This window comes from Gregarina niphandrodes, assembly GCF_000223845.1.
Source record: "Gregarina niphandrodes unplaced genomic scaffold scaffold00009, whole genome shotgun sequence".
Lineage (NCBI taxonomy): Eukaryota > Apicomplexa > Conoidasida > Eugregarinorida > Gregarinidae > Gregarina > Gregarina niphandrodes.
In genome coordinates this window covers 275,342-294,682 of record NW_011646046.1, presented here as the reverse complement: position 1 = coordinate 294,682, position 19,341 = coordinate 275,342, and the positions used below count along the sequence as shown (strand labels likewise).

The window sequence follows — 19,341 nt, the reverse complement described above, 5'->3', positions numbered from 1 at the left end:
TGCAGCTGGTTACTCACCGAGTTCGAGAAAGCGGTGATGTTGCTCAATCCGTTTGTGGCAATCGTCGGTAGGTTGATAGTCGCCACTGGCTGGTCCTGCACTGCATTCGCTTGTTCGTTCAAAATATTATGGGCTTCTTCGACGATCCCCGTAGTGTCGTCTTCTTGAAGGAGGCGGGGAACGACATTTTCATCGTAGCTAGCTATACAAAAGGAAGTCAAGACAAAGAAAGGACGCATGACAGAAGTAGAAGTAAACTGTTTATACTGTTTTGTCACAACACCGAACCTCTACCGCAGACAGCTTGTCTCTGATACTAGACTGGAAGTCGCGACCAAACAGGACTGAGTAAAGGCGTCAGTCGTAGAGTGAGGGTGTCAGTCATAAGGTGTGTGTGGGCACAGAGTGAAGGTGTTAGTCATGGGACGAAAACAAGTCACAGGGTGAGGACGAAAACAAGTTATCTTGGGCATGACCGTAAATTGGGCGCGGCCGGAGATGGGTAGATAAAATATTGTTTATATGAGCCATGATATAAGCCTGAATGAAAAGGATACTAATGAGCTGAGGGCTAAGCTCGGGCTGCCGCTCTTACCCCCCAGCCAATCCGAGGGCGTGGGCCAGAAGGAGGAACATGGACACCAGAGCGAGGGAGGAGCGCGGGGTAAAAGAGTGCGCATACCGAAGAATGAAGCCACGGTGCGGGAGAATGAAGCCACGGTGCGGGAGGAAGAAGCAATGTCGTTTGTAATTAAGCATGACTTGCCTATAAAGGAGGGGGAAGAGATTACATTGACGCTTGCAGACAGCCATGTACTCGAGAATGGTGAACTCACCATCCAAGATGCGCGGCTAGCGGAAGTGCAAAAGTTTGCTGGCTACGCTGAGGAACGAGAACGGATTCGGGATTACGTCTCGGGCGCCGGACCACAGGGCGAGAGATTTGAAAACGACGAAGAAATTCTTAAACGTAAGATTTCGCCCATGTCCCCCGCAACGTTTCAGGTTCAACACACATTACTAACAACATAAATTGAACAATGTTGTGTTTGTAGCCATAACGGTTCGGGCTTTGCCTGTGAAGAAGGAGCGATCTCTGGACCATATAGCAAAAAGGAAAGGAGGGGATCGGGTGGTGAAAAAGACCGGGTTCAAGCACCGAAAATCTGCACGTCGTTCGGCAGCTATTGATTGGTCGGAAGTCTTCGCGAACGGTTCGGAGAACGTGCCTGACGAGCTGTCGGCGCCTAGCCAGCTGTCGGCGCCTAGTCAGGTTACGGCGCCTAGTCAGGTTACGGCGTTCGTGAAGCCGCAGAGTTGGTCTTTTGTGGGTGCGGATGAGGCCGAAGCGGGGGTTGACCAGCTGCTGGACTTAATCAAGGATTCGCGGTCATTGGTGAAGAAAGAAATCGTTGTGCCCACTTGCATTACGGAAAGAGACTTGAAGGAGGATGCGAGCGGGGTCAAGGAGGATGCAAGCGGGGTCAAGGAGGATGCGAGCGGGGTCAAGGAGGATGCGAGCGGGGTCAAGGAGGATGCGAGCGGGGTCAAGGAGGATGTGGCTGGGGTCAAGGAGGAATCGAAGGCTGGCGGCCAAGTTGGAGCCGGTGAGGGAATTTTGATGACCAAAACGCGCGAGTTTGTTAAGAGTGTCCAAACGCCTCTTGAGCGTCTGGAGGAGACAAAGAGCCAGCGTCGCGGCGTAGCTAACGTCTCAGCCAACCCAGCGACTGAAGCGGTAGAGCCGCCCCACCTGGACGCGGTGATGGAGCAAGAAAGCTTGACTGGGGGCCTTTCGCAAACTCTTAAGTACTTAAAGGACACAGGCAACCTACAGGAGGATATTGGTCGCCATGTCAACAAGGAGGGTTACATACCATTGCACAAGAGCACTGGCAAGGGCGACATAAAGCTCGACTATTTTGACCCATGGGGCAAAGTAGTAGGACCCAAAGATGCGTTCAGACTCATCAGCTACCGTTTCCACGGAAAAGGTCCCGGGAAACGGAAAGTGGAGAAGAAGCTGCTCAAAATGGGACGAGAACGGGAACTGAAGACAAAAGCTCCAGAAGAAGTAATGCCCACATTACGAGCTCTCAAATCACAACAAGCAAAAGGAGACGCCTACCTAGTATTGAATGGTATCAAGAAATGATCGAAGAGGACACTCAATCGTTTCTACCTTTTACTGCTCGGTCCAGACTGCCAGAATTCCAGTCCAGAAATTCCACCGCTGGTCGTAACAAACCGTCGGTAAAATGCGGGCCGAATTATTATTGCAATGCTCACAGGGTCTCTGGTAGAAACCTTGCTAAAGGCAGTAGATGCCAAGGACGACATATTCGTGCGGGAGTTACTTAATAATGATACATATAATCAGAACGGTATGACACGTGTGTGGTATGACACGTGTGTGGTATGACACGTGTGTGGTATGACACGTGTGTGGTATGACACGTGTGTGGTATGACACGTGTGTGACCTATAAGTACATGCTTCTTCTTCTTCTTTAATTACATTGGTTCTAGATATGACCAATATTGTTAAGCTCATGTCTGAATCGACATTGTTAACTTTCCTTCAAGTCCTTGTTGGGACAGTTATACAGAACCCATATTCTCCCGAGTGTTTAAGCTGGCTACTTATCACTTTAACGCAGCTGGACACGGAATCAAAGGAGTCGAGTCAAAAAGCTGCTTTGCTGGCCGTAGACTCGGTTTTGGATAACCTTCGGTCTGTTCGGGATCAATGCAAGGAGTTGAACACGTTGGTGAAAGCCACACTGGATGCTGCTATAAGTTCCGTTCAAAACCATTCTGTCAAGCGGGCCAGGAGAGAACTTACAAGGGCTTCAAGAGACGTTGAGCCGCTCGTTTCCTTTAAACTGTGATGCGCTCGGATTAGATTGGATTCAGGAAGATGACATCTTCCGTATTCAATTGTCCTCTGATTATTCGGGCATTCTTCTCGTCATTCAACTCGGTTTGGATCCGTCCCTCTTCCAAAGAAGAAACGATGCCGGCCCTAAAATGCCTCTTGGCTAGTCGTTCCTTCGCGACTTGGTCATCGACTGGAAGGTACCAAGCTTCATCAGCATACGTTCTGACTTGGTTCCAGGGGGCTGTAGAGAGCAGAACGTAAAGCCCCTCCACCACTACGACTTGCGCGGTTTTTGGAACACACACACTTCGTTTGACGGGGTCCTTCGTAGAGTGGTCGAACATGGGCAACCACAAGTCTTGCTCTTCACGCCATGCCCTTTTCAACGACTTCACCGCCTCCACAAAACCAACACCATCGATTGTCCACGGGGCCCCTCGTCGTCTAAGTTCTTCCCCACTCAGACAAGCTCGGGGAATATGGTACCCATCCATTCCAACCACCACAGCATAGCCAGCACCATCTATACATACATCCATCAGTCCAAAGGGATTCGCCCCTGTCGGCCCACGGTGACTCGCCTCTCGGTGCCGAACTGGCGACCTTTCGGTGTCGAACCACCATCCTCCCGGTAACGAGACGCCGTTATCGCAGTCTTACGTTTAGAATTCAGTTGCTCGACTACCGCCTCTGCCAACGTGGTTTTGCCGCTTCCGGGACCACCACCCAATAGGAACACCAGCCGAGCGGCCCCTGTCTTTTGCAAACGATCCTCAACTCGACCCACGGCTTGCCTCCACACCATGACCCCTAAGTTTTCCTTCCCGCTTCGTGCCGTCCGTTCTTTCAGAACTCGCGACCCAGTTTTATCCGCGAGGAAACAGGCGGGGCGTGAAAGAAAATCACTCGGGCGCTATGTTTTGGTGACTCGGTAGATCGGGGTTGTCACGTCCATTAAAATTTGACCAAGGTGTAGGAGGTTCAATTCCAGGAATCGAGGCTTGTTTGACGTCGTTGCGGCACGCACAGCCGGCGAGGTCCGTCAGTTACTGGGGGAGCTTTTTCTGAGCCTCAATTTTCGGTATATGAGATCCTGGGTGGCTATGTCTCGGGGCCAGGCTTCGGTTTCATTAGCCATAGCGTTCTATGTGGCCGTGGGCGACACGGAGCTCGACCTGACACAGTTCCCAAGCGAAGCTGCGGGGCTGGAAGGTTGTTCATCCCGCAGGTTGCAGACGTTGTTTGACGGCTTAGAGATCATGAGAGCCTACTCGCCATGGATCAAAGTCCGACTCCACAGTTCTAGTACATTGTTGAAAGAAGATGACTGCTCCACAGCGCCTTGGGGGGCTTTGTACCGGTCCGCTGTGAACTGCTTGGCACGATGTTGTGACCTGCAACGTTTACTCCTACCGTTAGTTCACGGATTCCTGTCCCAGCTGGACTTTGTCGATGACGCACACACAAGTGTGGGGGCACACACAAGTGTGGGGGCACACCGCAGCTTGGATGAACGCAGGAAACACTGGTTACGGAAATGCGAAACGGAATGGGTGTGGTCTACGGGCACATCGGAGCCTCCGCCGACCGAAGTGAGTGTTCTCGCGTCAACCTATTCGGACAGTCTGAAGTTGAGGGAGCCTCGAACGAGGAGGGTTTGGAGAGTTCCCATTCAGGTGGGGGCCAAGTGGAGATTTTTGCGGTTACGTAAAGCGGTCGTTGAGTAAAGCAAGCCGAGTACTGGATCCGACAACAGATTACCACAACACACCACTCCAGCACTGTTGATTGCAAGGCCATTGACCCGTGGCAGGCAGCTGCTAGAATTTATGGCGGGTTTCGCTGTGGGACCCGGGAGCGGGGAAAAAAATGGGGCATCGGGTTCCGCTCAAGTCCTGGAAGCTAAAGAATCGCAGTAAGCGGCCGCCCGAGAAGGTTGGCCGAGACCTGAAGCAGGTTGCGGAGGAATATAGTATACCGGGAAGTGGCGGTGGACGAAGATGAGTGGTTGGATGGAGTACGACGCAGAGGACGTGGTGGATACCAAATTGGTTCTGCGGCGTCTGTGAGGCAATAAAGCAGTCATTCCGAAGGCGTTGCAGGACATGAAGCTGACGCTTGACAGTCCGGTGGAGAGCGAACTGGCCTCGGCCTTGGCTTCTTCATCCGACTCGTACTTTACCGAGAGTCTAGCATCTAGATCATCGGTTGCCCTGACTGGCCCCTCGACTGTGCAGATGGTTGTGGGTCGTGTGTGGTCTGAGAGGAATGTGAGGGAATTATTCACATGTCTGCGACCGGCGGCAAGACTGTCGATAACACCCACGAGTTGGAGGCTGTGAACGCTGCCGTATCCCTCCTCATCACCTCCTCCACTTCCCATCCTTTTGCGGAACGGCCGTTGTCTTCCACTCGTAGCTCAAAAGACTCGCCCGGATCGCTGACAAAAAACAACTCGCGTCCAAGGTAGCCCAAACGTTGAAGACCTTAGTACACGCCGTAGAGACCACCATCAAACAGATTGAGGCACCTAGATCCTGCCTTACTCAACACACGCATCGAAATATTCTCCTCCAAACAACGCCGCTCCTAAAGCATCGAACCTCTGTACGGCAAACGCAACCAGTCGCCCAGACTCTGTTTGCTACCCGCAACCACTGCCGCAACCACAACCACAGCCCCTAACACATAGCGGAATATATAAGAGAGCTTGTGGTGCTTTGGGGCTCCCTAAAAAGGTCCCGAGGCGATCTCCTGTACCACAGCACCTAATTTTTTAATGGCTTCGCTAGCTTTAACAGCTTCTGACCGGTTAGAATAAAAAAACACACACGTGTGCATCTCAGGCGCTCCCTTGAAACGGGCAAATAACCAACAGCTCCGCCCAGCGTCCGATCGTGCCCAGACTGCTTGCACGCCCGTGATGGTCCGTCCAGAATGGTTCGTTCGGGATTGTTCCGAATTCGGTATTTTGTGTTTGGCCTATTGCAAGGTGTTTCGGGTTGGAGCGAGCCTTTTTTCACGGTAGATGAAGGCTCTTGGGCTGAGAGCTCTTGCGTTGTTAGGTGTAGGTGAGGGTCGGTTGTACAGTGCCTTGAATTACAATGAATCGATGAGCATGCTGAGACAGTTGGAGTTGGGTGGGGATGTGCTGACGCTCGAAGACGTTAGCCCGCTGGCGCAGAGTAGGTCACAGTGTTTCATACAGCACTTGTGTTCGATTAACCCGTTGGTCAAGTTGACGGCGAGCAAGAACTCCCCCGCTGTGCTCTTTTCCGGCACAGTCCACGGTGATGAGCGACTAGGCAGCGCGATCACGCTGTACTTGGCGGAATACCTGACCCAAGAGTATCGCAAGAACAACACCTACGTACAATGGCTTCTGGCGAGGAGAGAAGTGCACTTGCTCCCTTTCGCGAACCTCGATGGCTTCGTCTTCAACCACCGGCATGACTACCAAACCGAGAAAGCCATGCAACCTTCCCGGGTAGGTGTCTCTTCCCTGGCAGGGGCTTCTTCGCTCCAATTTAGCGCGGAAACCAACAAAGTTCCGACCCATCGACTTCCCGTTCGGCAGCTTGCAGCAATTAGAAAAGTGGAGGAAACAAGATCGACAGGACCAACTAGGACCTTATTCTCAGGCTCTGGGTCAATGTCAACCTCTGAGCAGGATCGCAGACAGGAGGCTGATCGCAGACAGGAGGATGATCGCAGACAGGAGGCCGATCAGGAGGCGGATCACAAATGGAAGAGCTCTCCAAAAAGCTTGAGACTGCCACCCAAAAACTTAAGTCAACCATGGAGAGACTTGAGTCAGCCACTAGCTGTTGCCGTTGAACCACGCGCAACGTCCCCGCAGCAGGCTCCTTTCTTTGGAGGGAAGGCTTTGGGGACAGAGGGTAGTCAGGGTGGATTCATTCAGCGTCTCGATGCTCTACGAAAAGGCAAGAAGAGATTGGGGAATGGAGAGTCAGAACGGAAGCGGGATGCTCCTCGGGTAAGAGTGGATCCAAATCGAGATTTCCCTTATCTCAATCCGGGATGTCCAAAATCAGTTTCGGGACAAATACTATATCAAGTGATTATGAGTAAACTGTATGTAGCTGGAATAACGTTTCATGGAGGTATGAGATCTCTGACATATAACTGGGGTGGTCCTAACCATTTGGATCGATTGAAGAAGAGAAGTACAGAATCCCCAGACGATGCCATGCAAAGGTTTATAGCCAAAGAGTTACAGGAAGCAGCAGGCATAATTCCTCTATCAGACATCAGGCATAGAGACTCGGAATTGCTTAGTTTACTCCAAGCAAAGGACGCCACACAACGGGTACCTACAGATGTTCTGATGGCGTATAAACCGCATCTTTTCTCCGTTGATCCAAATCCGAATTACGCGTACTTTTATCCCATCGCTCCAACAAATGATTTGGTCTATCCTGTGAACGGAAGTGTTGAAGACTGGGCATATGGCGGAGGCTGGGAAGATTCTATGGCTCGATCAGGTGGGGAGATTATATCTTGCAAACAACAAGGATATGATAAACATCTCCGCTTTCCTTTCTTCCTCGTGGAAACTGATGATGATAAAGCTCCACAACCCCAGACGTATGGCGACCGGGTGGATGTGAATTACCTCACAGCCTATTCAGGACATATCCCACGTAATATTAGAATGTGTTTGCGCTTAATTGAAATGGTAGAACCTGAGGTTGCCATGTCATATAACATTATTAATCTAGGTCGGACCAATTCACCGACAAAGGAAATGCGAATCAATTCACCAGTCATCGGTAATGGTGATATACAGGATTTATTGAAGGCCCTTAGACAAGATCTAAATAACTCATTCGAAATTATAACTGCTGGCGAAGAACAAGAAAACACCTTACTATTTCTCAATCTTTATTTCACGGGATGTCAATCGGTCAGAAATATTAATGTTTATGTTGGAATAGACCTGCTGTACAGGGATAACAATCATTATCTGAATTTATGCTCTTCTTTTGGAGGGCTGAAAATGACGAACTTCCAAAGTACGAATTAATATATGAAGTTGCCATGTGTGTGCACACACTAATTATCTATCTAAATTTTAGGATATAATGTAATACTGCACTTGCCTCCTTCGGTCTCCGGTCCTGTACTTGTTTCGGCTGAATTTGACAAGGAATGGGGTCAGCAAATGAATCCGGATCCTGCGGAAGTGATGCCTCAGAGTCATTTGGTTAAGATTCGATTGCAACCGGATTACGAAGTTGCCGGTAGTGGAGGTGATTCAATATCATCAAATGTGACTCAATTCTATCCCAGGATTGTCTTTAAGAAGTCTAAATGTAAGCTGCACCGCTTCAGATCTTTAAATATTACAGACAGACAGCTCCATTAGCAAGGATGTTGTAATCAGCCTTCCGTCTAAGAAATCTGAAATGAGTTTAAGTTTTGATTGTCAAAATATTAACTGCATTGCCACATGCCTTAACTGTTCCCGCTTCTCAGTAAACATTCACCGGGCTAGGAACTTGTTAGAAATACATTCTCTTCAATCCAACATCATGTCCAGTCCAGTCACTCATTCAATCCAGCCACACATTCAAGCCAATCGCACATTCAAGCCGACAACCTATCCAAGCAACGGACTATAAATCGCCGACAACAAGTCGCTGCCCCCAAGTTAACATGGTGCTGTATTGTAGAAGCAATTATGCCAGGTCATGTCGAAACAGAGTTTTGGTCGTGCTAGAGACACTGGGTGGATTTACATTCACGAGATTTCAAGCTTCACGGAACACCCCTTGTTCAAACTTCCCCTAGAAGACGGTGTTTATGAAGGGCGGCTAGAGGAGAGGGTCGACGCGAGTGCTGGTGATTCGTCGAAAGTCGGCGATCCGTCGAAAGTTAATATTGCTCTAGGTTGTGACAAACGGTTTGTCAAGATCAAGGAACTAGAAAAGGCGAGCAGTTGCTGGGATATTAACACCGACCTAACCATGGACAACGTCAGTGACGACGTTTGTTTGAAGAAAGCGGGAATGGTTCATGCATTCGTGCGGGGAGGTCCTTTGGAGGACCACGTTCGCGACAAACTGCGGAGGGATTATCTGACGCAAGGTCAGGGAAGCAACAGCCTTCTCCTCGTTAGTGTTTTCAACTTCGCAGCCTTCTTAGTCTGGCTCTCTATCGTTGTGGCTGGTTTTGCTGTATTCCAGAAATGACTCCTTCGTGAAGACACAGACACCACGCAAGTAGATACGGTGTTCTGAAATAGGCACGGCGTTTGCTGTCAGGCACGGTGTTTGCTAATAGAAAAAAATATAGAAAAAGCGTGTTGCAACTACCTACCACCTGTCCGCCCGAATGGCCCACAGACGAAGTTGGCGAGCCTGCTTATTTGGCAGATCGGTGGTAGTAGTCGTCGAGAGCCTTTGCGAAGCTGACTTCACTATTAAATCCACCTAGCAAGAGTGGGAAGAAGGGGTCTCGATCTTCCCGTTCTGGTGCACTCAGTTCCACTCCGGTCTGGAGCCTGCTGGGTGCACACAGCAGGTCAGCAGGAGGGGTCATTTGCATGATCAGGTTCAAAGCTTCCTGAAGTGCCTGGATAAGAAGCTCGGCACCATCACAGTCGATATTGACGCACGCCAACAATTGTTGGTAAATGATGGGTAGAATGTCGTTCTCAATGGTGCTCATGTCCAGGTCATACATGCTCTTCAGCTTTGTAAACAATGCCTCACGTTCCTCCCAGAGACGGTTTGCATCCTGAATGTCCTTCAAGATGCCAAAGAGCAATCGTGGGTCCCGCCCGGAAATGCACTGACTATGTTGGGTCAGTCTGTTCCAGCTCAGTACCTTGTCGCAGTCCTCGTTTGTCGTGGCCAAGGGTGCTGTTCGTATACGCTCCGCAACAGCCCGACGGATCTCCTCAGCCGGTTCCTGAACTTCGTACCCCACTTGACTGAGAGCCGCATCCTCAATCAACAACAGATCCGGATCCGTCAAATCCCCGATCAAATCGTTATAGTATATCGTTTCGTAACACTTCTTTGATTCCTCTGTCAAAATCGACTCCGCACCCACATCTGGCAGATTGTCTGCGTGCCACTTAGCAAATTCCAATAGTACCTGCATACCTTGCCCGTCCAGACTTTTACTGGCCTCGCAAATGCTCTGGTTCCACTTGTCAATGTCCACAACAATACTCAGTTCGGGTAACTTCAAAGGTGGAGAAATAACACCCTGCATAGTGTCCTCGCTGAATCGTCCAAGACAGGCTACTGCAGGGTTTTCAACAAGCTGAGCCGTGTCCATAGCCAACATGTCGCTTACACTCAAGCCACCGTCCGGCAATCGACATCCCTCAGCCATGTAGGCTACCAGAGCCTTGTAGATCTTCCGGTCACTGTTCGGGTTTAGTGAATGAAGAACATCCGCTTTCTGGCGCACTTCTTGCTCGATCCACCGGAGAAGCTCCATGTAGGAAGGCATCAACGGCGAGAAGCTGGACTCCTCGTCATCCAGTAACTTCAGACGGTCGGATACCATTTTGTCAACTTGATCGTATACACCAATGCCATCCGTTGTTTCAATCTTGCCAGTCCGTAGTAGAGTTAGCAAACAATCCGCCCAGCGTGACCTCAGTTGAGTGTAGAGGTTCCTCCAGCTCGAAGGGTACGTGGCCGGGTCTATGCCATTTGTCACACTGGCAAACGAGGGGAAATTCTGCACCACATTCTGGTACGGCTCAACGTCCAAAAAGCCAGCGTTAAGCGAGGTAGCTTCGCAGCTTTCCACCAAGCCTTTACTCTTGTCCACCAGCTCCGTCCAAACGGGTTGCAACCCCGATATGTAGTCCTTCACGTCGCCGCCGAAATAGTCACCTTGCTCTTGTACCAACTGAGCGGGGGATACCGAGGGATCGCCGAGCATCTTGCTGAGGATTACGTCTAGAGGTAACTCGAACACCAGACGCTTCATCTCCTTTTCGATTAAGCCGCTGAACAGTTCGGGAACCATCAACGGGCGCAAGCTTCCCGCCGCTAAATTACTAAACAGGACATCTGAAGAATAGAAGGTGTGGATCGCAGAAGCCGTGGTAAACTTGGCGGTGTCTCCTTCTTCTCGTACTCCCAGCTGCCAGTTCCTGAACTTATTGATAATCGCCATCTGTAAAGGATCCTCCGATATACGATACTCCCAGCCTTGTAGGGCGCCGTCAACTTGTTCAGGCAGAGTCTTGTTTAGCAATTCAGAGTCACTGCACAGCTCCGCAAAATCCTTCCCGACTCCTGCGACCAGATCCATGACAGCTTGATGCGCGGATACCAAATCAATGCCTCCCGACGCCTCGCCCCCAGACGTCTCGGATACAACTAAGGGATACCTGTTGAGCAAATAGTCAAAGCAATTGTTAGTCCAGCCATTAAAGAGTTTCTGAACATGTTGAGGATGATCTTTTTGTATGATCTTCAGCTCGTCTATCTTGGAAGTCAAATTTTGAACGTTAGAAATGAACTCATCAGGAGATTCGGACGCACACACGGGTGTGCTCGCTTCTTCCTTGAGGCGCTGAACGTTGGCGATAATATCGCCCAGCAAGGACTGACCTTCTTCCTCATTCATTACGTTGTTCTTGTTGAGATAGTCAAGAATTTCCTCCCAATCATCGCTGGCATTGGCGACCTTGAGCGCTGATTCGCGGAGGTCATCGCTAACAACCAACTTATATAGCTGTTTGAGATATCCGACGAACTGGACATGGTCTTCATCACTCAACAGAGCGGTATCCGGCGGCACTTCCGTGGCGGTGTCCGACCTGTTGACGACCAAACTCCCCGCTGCCATATCTGCAAGTTGATCAAGACACCTTCCGAGCGCGACTCTCTCTTCATCAGTTGTGGCCTGCGTTAGCATTCCAAGAGAGAACGTGGCGACAGAGCACTCTGCGTTGTTATAGAGATTTAGAAGCGGAGGCGACGTTGCGGCCGCCAAATGTAGGTCACGACCCGCAGCAATCGCCCCTTTAGTGAAATCGGGGAATTCCGTAAGGTCTTTAACCCTTTCATAAACACTAGCCGGCAAACCGTTAAATCGGTCCACGTCATTTCCTATGGGCCAACTAACTAGGTGCTGCCAAATACAATTGCCCATCGAAGTAGCCATGTCGGTGGTCGGCGGAGTCACAGCAGATACCTTACCCAGTCCCTCCCAATCTGAGACACCCAGCTCCAAGCATCGCTGGATCAGCTTCCCGTATTCAGCCAAGTCGCCCTCCAAGGGAGCCAGATCCAGCAAATTTTCCGCGGCTTTCACAACCAAGGGAGAGGTAACGACCCATTTCTTCATAGTGGCAAGAGTAGGATCGTAGCTATTGTCCAAGATTTCCGGCAGAACCCTGAGGATCATGGGACCATGAGAAAGGATATCTTCCGATGTGACGTGGCCTAGGGAAATGAGTTGGTTCTCGTCATGGACAGGTCCGTTCACAGCCACATGGTCCACAATAGTCTGCCAGGGCGTGTTTAGGTCCTCACCACTCTGGACCTGAAGAAGAGTGCTCACGGCTGTGTTGAATGTTTCGTCCTCCACTTGCGCTCGCTCAAAGCTAGACTTCAGATTGTCAACGAAGATGGTAGCACCTGTCACTGCGTAGTCGGGATTGAGAATAGTCTGTCCCCAGCTCTCTACAGCTTGTTGGAACATAATAAAGTCCTCGGGCAAATTGAAGTTGAGGTTAAGCAACTGGGCTTCCAGACAGTTCAGTAACCGCTGCTCGGCTTCCGCAAAGTAAGGCAATAGGGATCTGTCCTTCCAATCTGGGACAGCAGTTCGTTTGGCGATCAGGTGCGCCACTAGGCTGGTTATTTCCTCCTTTGTCCAGTTGCTGCCGCCGTCCTGGCACTGTGCTGCTTGGGCTTCTAGATCCTGTCGATACTGGTCTGCCATCTGAATCTCGGGTTCATGACCCAAACTGTCCATAACAGCACCCCAGGTGGCCGGCAACTGACCATTCAGTCGGTCGCCATTGATCCTCACAATTCGGTCCAAGGCCTCAGGAACAGCCCCGTCCAACGTTACACCGGCTGCCTCTAGATTACACAACATCGACAACAACCCACCATCCAGCTGGCCCAAGATAGGCACTTCCGCCGCCTCCAGATCTCCGACATCAGGGGCTTCGCTGTCCAGTTCTTTAATGACCTCGGACCCCTCCACTGATGCCGCAGCGAGCGGAGCTTTTTTTGATAGCGACAAGGGGGTCACTCTCAGTTCATCGGGTTCGATCCATTTATCCGGATGGCCTCGTTGCGACTGCAGGCTATCCAAGTCGGCACTGGTGAGGACGACGTCGTCACAGGTATCCAAAAGCTTCTTCTTTGCATCAGCCATGCCAGCCTCGGGCTCGTCTTTAGCGAGCTCTTCTATCTTGGGGGTTACATGACTTAAACTAGTGACTGTGGGCAGGTCTGCAAGCGGTGTGTTGAAGTAGAGGTTCATCAAGCAGTCCCGCAGGTACGTGAGGAGTTTGCTGTGCTTCTCCAGCAACGCCAACTTCAGCTGCTCTCTCACCGTCGCAGCGGACTCCGTGTCTGCTGCTTCTTGGCTGTGTGCCGCAGCGACTAAAGCGCTCACATCCATGGCCTCCACCTCAGCCAGTGCGTGGTGCACACTCTCCAGCCCCTCGCACTCTACCCGCTGCAGCTCGCCAAGCCGTCCGCTGAGGCTGGCCAACTCATTGGCCTCTTGCTGTGCAGGCTGGCCCCACTTCGCAATCAACTCTTCCGGACACGACATGTCCTCGAGCATGATCAGCAACTGCCGGTCGGAATGGTCGTCAATTCTCACGTAGTTCTTCGCCAACTGGCTGCACTCCGACAGGAGCTCTTGCTTCCCCAAAATAGCTGCGTCCAGCTCCTTAGCCCAGTCGCTGTCCCCTCCTTCGTCGGCCAGGAAAGAGGCACCCAAGTCCGTCTGCAGCCCTAGGACCTGAGCCTTCACCGTCTGGTATGCTTCTGGAGTATTCGACTCTTCTTGGGCATGCTTCAGCTCCACTGCTTTCTTCAACAAATTCACTAAATCTGGAGTCCAATCCTGTTGAGGGTACCTTTGCGCCAGTCCTTCCAACGCCGTGTCTTCCCCGGACTTCATAGCGTCTTCAAATGGCTGCAAAACTGACCAGTTAGTCTGACTCAGAGGTCCCAATGCGTTTTTCAACAACTGCGCTAAGTTATACTTTCGATCGATCTGATCAGTTGCTTGCGATATCCATAAACTAAGCAGATCACCCGTACAATGACTCTTGCTCGCCTTTACAATTTCTGAACCACCCGGTCCGCCACGATACTCAACGCACTTGTTCGAAATCGTTGGTGACTCATCCAACGCCTTGAGACGCAGTTGCGGATCCAGGTGCACTAGCTCGTTGTATTTCTTCACGCAGGCAGCCAACTGGGCGACAGCATCACCTTCCTTAATAAAGTCCGCCCAATTACTAAGCAACTGACCATCTCCATCAAGGCTAGCCAAGTCCAATGTTCCTCCCTCAGCTAATTCGCCACCGGCCTGACCACCAGCCTGACCACCGGCCTGACCACCGGTCTGACCACCGGCCTGACCACTGGCCTGGACGAGTATGCGTTGTGCAACTGCGGGATCAAGGTCAATTTCAGAAGCAAGTTGCCCGAAAGCATTTTCAACGTCGGAAGCAAAGGAATCTGGAATAACAGCCAGATCTCGATAGTCATCAAGCAGCTTGGTGATGGCCATGGCTGGAGTCGAATCGCCGGACGCTGTTTGAAGCTGCCGGGCTCGTTGTTTCATTCCTTTATATCCGAGTATCGCCTTGTTGATATCAGTCTCGCCGGTCTCACTGTATACTTTTTGGTCGATAAAGTCATCCAGATTTTTAACAAGGGAACCACTGTCCTGAGCCTCGACTGTTACGCCAATGTTGGCTCTGATATCACCTTCCGGTACGTCCGAGCTACCTTCTCGGAGACTGTGATTTAATTTGGCACGAAGTCGCGTATGCTTGACGAGATCTTTGAGCATTGTTGTACCCGCCTCATCTTCCATGTTCAGGGCCTTAAATTCGGGGGCTTTTATATCCAGCGGTGTCAAATACGCCTCTGCTACATCTGGAGACCAATCTGAGAAGATTTGGTTCAATGGTTCAAGTCCTGCTTCCGTAATTGGTTCATTTGGGTTCGAATTAGCTAGGACTCCCATCGTTGTTCCTACGTCCTGCAAGAAGGTCTTGGATCCATCATCCAGTTGAGCAGCCCATAAGGGGTCGTTCAATAGATCATCAATGGCTTCCTTGCACAGAATGGGGTTCCTGTTTTTGGCGCAATCCATGAGACGTTTCCACTTGTGTTTGCCCCACATGTGCTGAATGGGGAAATCGAATTGATCTAATTTACCCTCAATCAGATCAACGGATGCAGGTCCCTCTTGCAGTAGGTCTGTGTTGCAAGGTTCTAATATTGCCTTCTTGTAGTCCGCCGCGGTACCCATGAGCTGTTTTAAGTTCTCATATGCACGCTGGTATTCAGCTACAGAGGAATCGATGACCGCCAATTCAGGCGGCTCCAATTGCGGTTCATAGTCAATGTTGTCCTGCAGGTTTTCAAGTTCTTTTCCGAGACGAGCAATTTCCTTGGCCGTCTCATCGGATAAATTCTGCCCCAAAATCTCTGCCAGCTCAGGAGGGAGTTTGAGCGTCTTGGTTTGTGATAGCAAATCGGCAAACGCCTGGATCTGTGGTATGCCCTCGATAGGGTCGGTGTTGTAGGCGTCGAGCAACCGATCCACTTCAGCGGCAAATAGCTCTTTAGATCCATCTATAATATTGATTATCGGCAAATCAGCTATTCTTGGATCAACAGTGAAGTCCTTCCCGTTCTGATCACCCAGACCGTTGGAGACCAGCTCTTCCAACACGGGAATTGCACTCAAGATATCCGACAACGGATATTTATTGGTCACCTCATCCTCAAGGCGTTTCAGCGGGTCACAGTCCAGCTTAACTTCTGAAGACTCAATTTTACTTTTTTTCTCCGCCCACTCCAAGAAAGCGCTCCAATCAGTACTGGCAGGCAATCCAATTACCAGCTGCTGTAGTTCTATGTGACTTTCCAGGAGCTTTAAAAGCGCGGAATAAGCCTCGCCATACTCTTTCCATCCATCAAGCGTGCCAAACAATACACGCCACTCGTTCTCAGTCGGAACATAGACTTTATAAGCGAGCAACTTTCTATACAGCTCCAAATTGTCTTTAGCACTCTCCCCGGCATCGCAAATAACTGAAGGAATCCGCCAATTTACACATCGATCCATAGCCTTCTTCACATCCTCTTTTACCAAAGTGTGTATAGTTGTGGTCGAGTCTACCTCGTCCACCGACGCGTCTTGCGATGATTCTTGTGAGGTTTGAGGTGTAGAAGAAATTAGACGCGCCATGTCCTCGTTAATAAACGAGAGCTTTAGCACATCACGAAGGTCATCATGTTCGGCTAAAATATCTGGACTCTGAGAGTTCAAGACCTGATCATAAGCCGATTTCCATGCGAGCATGGATTCCGACCAAGCAGCGACGAACCGAGCCCCGAAAGGCAAAGCCCAAGACGTCAAATCGTTTTGTAGGAGCGTTAATTCACTGTACACTTCTGGAGTCAAAGGTTTGGCCGCAGTCGGAAATAACCCGGTAACACCATCGGAAAGGTTACTGACAGCTTTCGCTGCGTCTTCAGCTATAATTTGCATACGATATAATTTTTCGCACGTGTTTTCGAAATCTTTGACTTCATTGTTTTGATCCATGTTCGCGCAATTCTTCCGGTCATTGAGCCATGTGCTGAGCATGTCCGCGCAACTTCGAGCATTGATCTCGGTTGCAGCCTGATTAGCAGCAATCTTACCCAGCAAATAGGATATGGCGTCGTCCATCTCCGATTTGAGTGAACCGAAAGTCGTTGGATCAGTTACTAAGCCTATTCGAGCTCCCAAAAGATCAGCCTGTTGAATTATGCCGTCCATTTCCACAAGGTACAACATAGACTCAGGACCTATCGGCTGTTCTGCAACAGCGTCAGGTACATCGACTCCGGAAGTGGGTGAGTGCCCTACTCTCCTTAGTTTTGAAATTAAGTGTTGGAATTCCTTAACCAAGTCATCTATTTCCATACTCTTTCGGGCGTTCATGAGAAATTGTTGGTGAGCCGCCATGACGGTATGGTAGACGCCATTGTTTCGGAGGAGGAACGCTCTGTGTGCCTCTCCTCCACTCTGGTTGAATGAAATGGGAGAAGAACACCAGAGTCCGGATGTATTCCCGCGGGACTTTTTAAGTCTGATGGCGAGCGCTTCACAGGCCAGTGATGGAGAGATGTTCCAGAAGTGGAGCATGGCAGCCGCACGGAAATCTTTTCCGTCCATTGACAGCCAATGTAGTAAGGAGCCGGGATGCAGCAAGAAGTTACCGAACATTTCACGAACTTCATCCGGTCGCGGCGGTTCTACAGATTCCAGACCATTCGATTCATTATCCCCCGACTCATTATCAGTCTTGATCGACGTCACTCTTCGGTCATTCCACACACTTATTATGGCCTGAACAAATGAATCAGATAAAGGTACCTTGATTGGTCCCTCTTTCGGGATATGGGGTTGCATGCTGGTTGGGTCGAGTGTTATTCCCGTTCCTGCCACCCCTGGTATCCCCCTCTGTTTCAATGCACCAAGTGTTTCTATCCAGGTGGAAGTTCTTTGTTGCAGTGTTGAATTATCAAATGAGACTCTTCGGAGCGTTTTGGCAAACTTCATAGCCAAATTCAGCTGTGCCAAATTCCACTTCGCAGGGACACCCATCGGGGACATACCCTGTGCAGGTGCCGCCCCCTTCTGTTCCCACAAAACGGAAAGCATTCGGGCGAACATATCCGCTGCTGTGTTCCTGTGCGGCATCATTGCCAACCGAGCTATAGATACATACTCATTCGACCAGATTTTAGGCACCACAAATTCCACCATGGCCAAATCCCTTGCGTTCTGATCACCACCTAAGTTCTCGTCCGTCCGTCCCAAGTCTGGCGATGGTACACAGTCACTCACAAATCGGTGCATTACTTCCAGCTCCGGCCAAATCTCATCAGCGGATATAGTTCTAGACTGCTCCACCGAATTGAACAAGAACTCCCAGAATAACGAAGAACCCTTCGAAGGGATGTAACCAATCATCCGCCCTTGTGAACACACTACGAAGACACACTTTTCGCAGCCAGGCTTTGGACCCGGATCGGGACCTCTAGGGACCTGGAGACGGTGGAGACCCAGGGAATGTGGAGACCCCGGGACCTCTAGGGACCCAGGGACAGTGGAGACCCAGGGAATGTGGGGACCCAAGGACAGTGGGGACCCAGGGACGGTGGGGACCCAAGGACAGTGGGGACCCAGGGACAGTGGGGACCCAGGGACAGTGGGGACCCAAGGAAACAATGGTTTAAATCTGGTTGGGTTCTCACCATACGGAATAGCTAGTGTGTGCATATCGGCGATGTGATTTATTGTGTATGCGCGGATGCCGACTTGACTTCGAGAACTGTATTGTTCGTCGGTCAGTCTGCATTGGAGCGGATCGATGGTATTATAAAACAATCTGTCGTAGGCGCTGGAGACCGAAATAGGAAGATGTTTATGACTCAGCTCCGCCTGGCGCCATTTGAACAGCCCCAGAACGTACTGCATAGTCCAAATCAGAGCGTCCGATCTGTCCAGCTCAATGACCGCTTTTATACCCTCTGAAGGGAGCGGGCGCGGTCGAGAGAACTTTGCAGCTACGTCGTCTTTCCCTTTATACTTTTGAGCGACATAGTAACCGCCTTTATCCGTATCTCCCCCACCTGCTTCTGGAGGTGTCTCTAACCGTTTCGTGTATTTCAGAGACGCGATCTCCATCAAAGACTCCTCCTTATATCCGTAGTTCTGGCATACTAGTTCCCCCCCTTGCATAAGCAAAGCGGGGGACGTCATCACGTCATGAGCCTCGCTCTTGGCTTGTTCATACCGCTCCCGCAGGTCTTGGCTGTATCGCGAGCTGAGGGATACCGCGGCCGAGCCAGATAGATACTTCACTTGTCTGCTTTGGACTACTACAGCACCCAGTGTCAAAAGGCGCAACCTCATCGACTGATTGGTTGCACCCGTCGGCTGCACCCCGACCCCATTGCTCCTTCGGCACGCGCGTGTGCACACGCGTGTGCACACGCGTGTGCACAAGACTACTCTTCCTTGTGCACACCACTTTTGCTCCGTTTCGACGACCGTTCCAGCACGAAGTTCGTCAGAACCCGTGCAACGTCGGCCACGGAACGGAATCCTCCAGACGAGCCAGGAGTGACCCCGAAGCCACAGATGGGCCGAGCCACGCGTGGCCCAAGCCACGTGTGGGGAGTGCTTCTGGTC

The 19,341-nt window shown here is 50.7% G+C and overlaps 6 protein-coding genes across 6 annotated transcripts; 4 read left to right on the top strand and 2 right to left on the bottom strand.

The window, feature by feature from the left end:
- Nucleotides 1-522: 522 nt before the first annotated feature.
- On the top strand, nt 523-2,155 carry GNI_062240 (SART-1 family protein; the record flags this gene model as incomplete). Its single annotated transcript, XM_011136276.1, has 2 exons — nt 523-970; nt 1,056-2,155. The coding sequence occupies 2 exons, from the start codon at nt 523-525 to the stop codon at nt 2,153-2,155; spliced, it is 1,548 nt and encodes a 515-aa protein (XP_011134578.1).
- A 126-nt stretch (nt 2,156-2,281) lies between these two features.
- Nucleotides 2,282-2,890, top strand: GNI_062230 (hypothetical protein; the record flags this gene model as incomplete). The annotated part of the gene is made up of 2 exons (XM_011136275.1): nt 2,282-2,384; nt 2,529-2,890. 2 exons carry the CDS (start codon nt 2,282-2,284, stop codon nt 2,888-2,890), a joined length of 465 nt encoding a protein of 154 aa, XP_011134577.1.
- Nucleotides 2,891-2,900: 10 nt separating this feature from the next.
- GNI_062220 (phosphoribulokinase/uridine kinase) lies at nt 2,901-3,685 on the bottom strand (the record flags this gene model as incomplete). Its single annotated transcript, XM_011136274.1, has 2 exons — nt 2,901-3,403; nt 3,541-3,685. The coding sequence occupies 2 exons, from the start codon at nt 3,683-3,685 to the stop codon at nt 2,901-2,903; spliced, it is 648 nt and encodes a 215-aa protein (XP_011134576.1).
- A 2,223-nt stretch (nt 3,686-5,908) lies between these two features.
- On the top strand, nt 5,909-8,269 carry GNI_062210 (zinc carboxypeptidase; the record flags this gene model as incomplete). The annotated part of the gene is made up of 3 exons (XM_011136273.1): nt 5,909-6,367; nt 6,551-7,916; nt 7,980-8,269. 3 exons carry the CDS (start codon nt 5,909-5,911, stop codon nt 8,267-8,269), a joined length of 2,115 nt encoding a protein of 704 aa, XP_011134575.1.
- A 325-nt stretch (nt 8,270-8,594) lies between these two features.
- GNI_062200 (putative transmembrane protein) lies at nt 8,595-9,095 on the top strand (the record flags this gene model as incomplete). Its single annotated transcript, XM_011136272.1, has 1 exon — nt 8,595-9,095. One exon carries the CDS (start codon nt 8,595-8,597, stop codon nt 9,093-9,095), a length of 501 nt encoding a protein of 166 aa, XP_011134574.1.
- Nucleotides 9,096-9,267: 172 nt separating this feature from the next.
- Nucleotides 9,268-19,062, bottom strand: GNI_062190 (hypothetical protein; the record flags this gene model as incomplete). The annotated part of the gene is made up of 2 exons (XM_011136271.1): nt 9,268-18,134; nt 18,402-19,062. The coding sequence occupies 2 exons, from the start codon at nt 19,060-19,062 to the stop codon at nt 9,268-9,270; spliced, it is 9,528 nt and encodes a 3,175-aa protein (XP_011134573.1).
- Between the last annotated feature and the right edge of the window lie 279 nt (nt 19,063-19,341).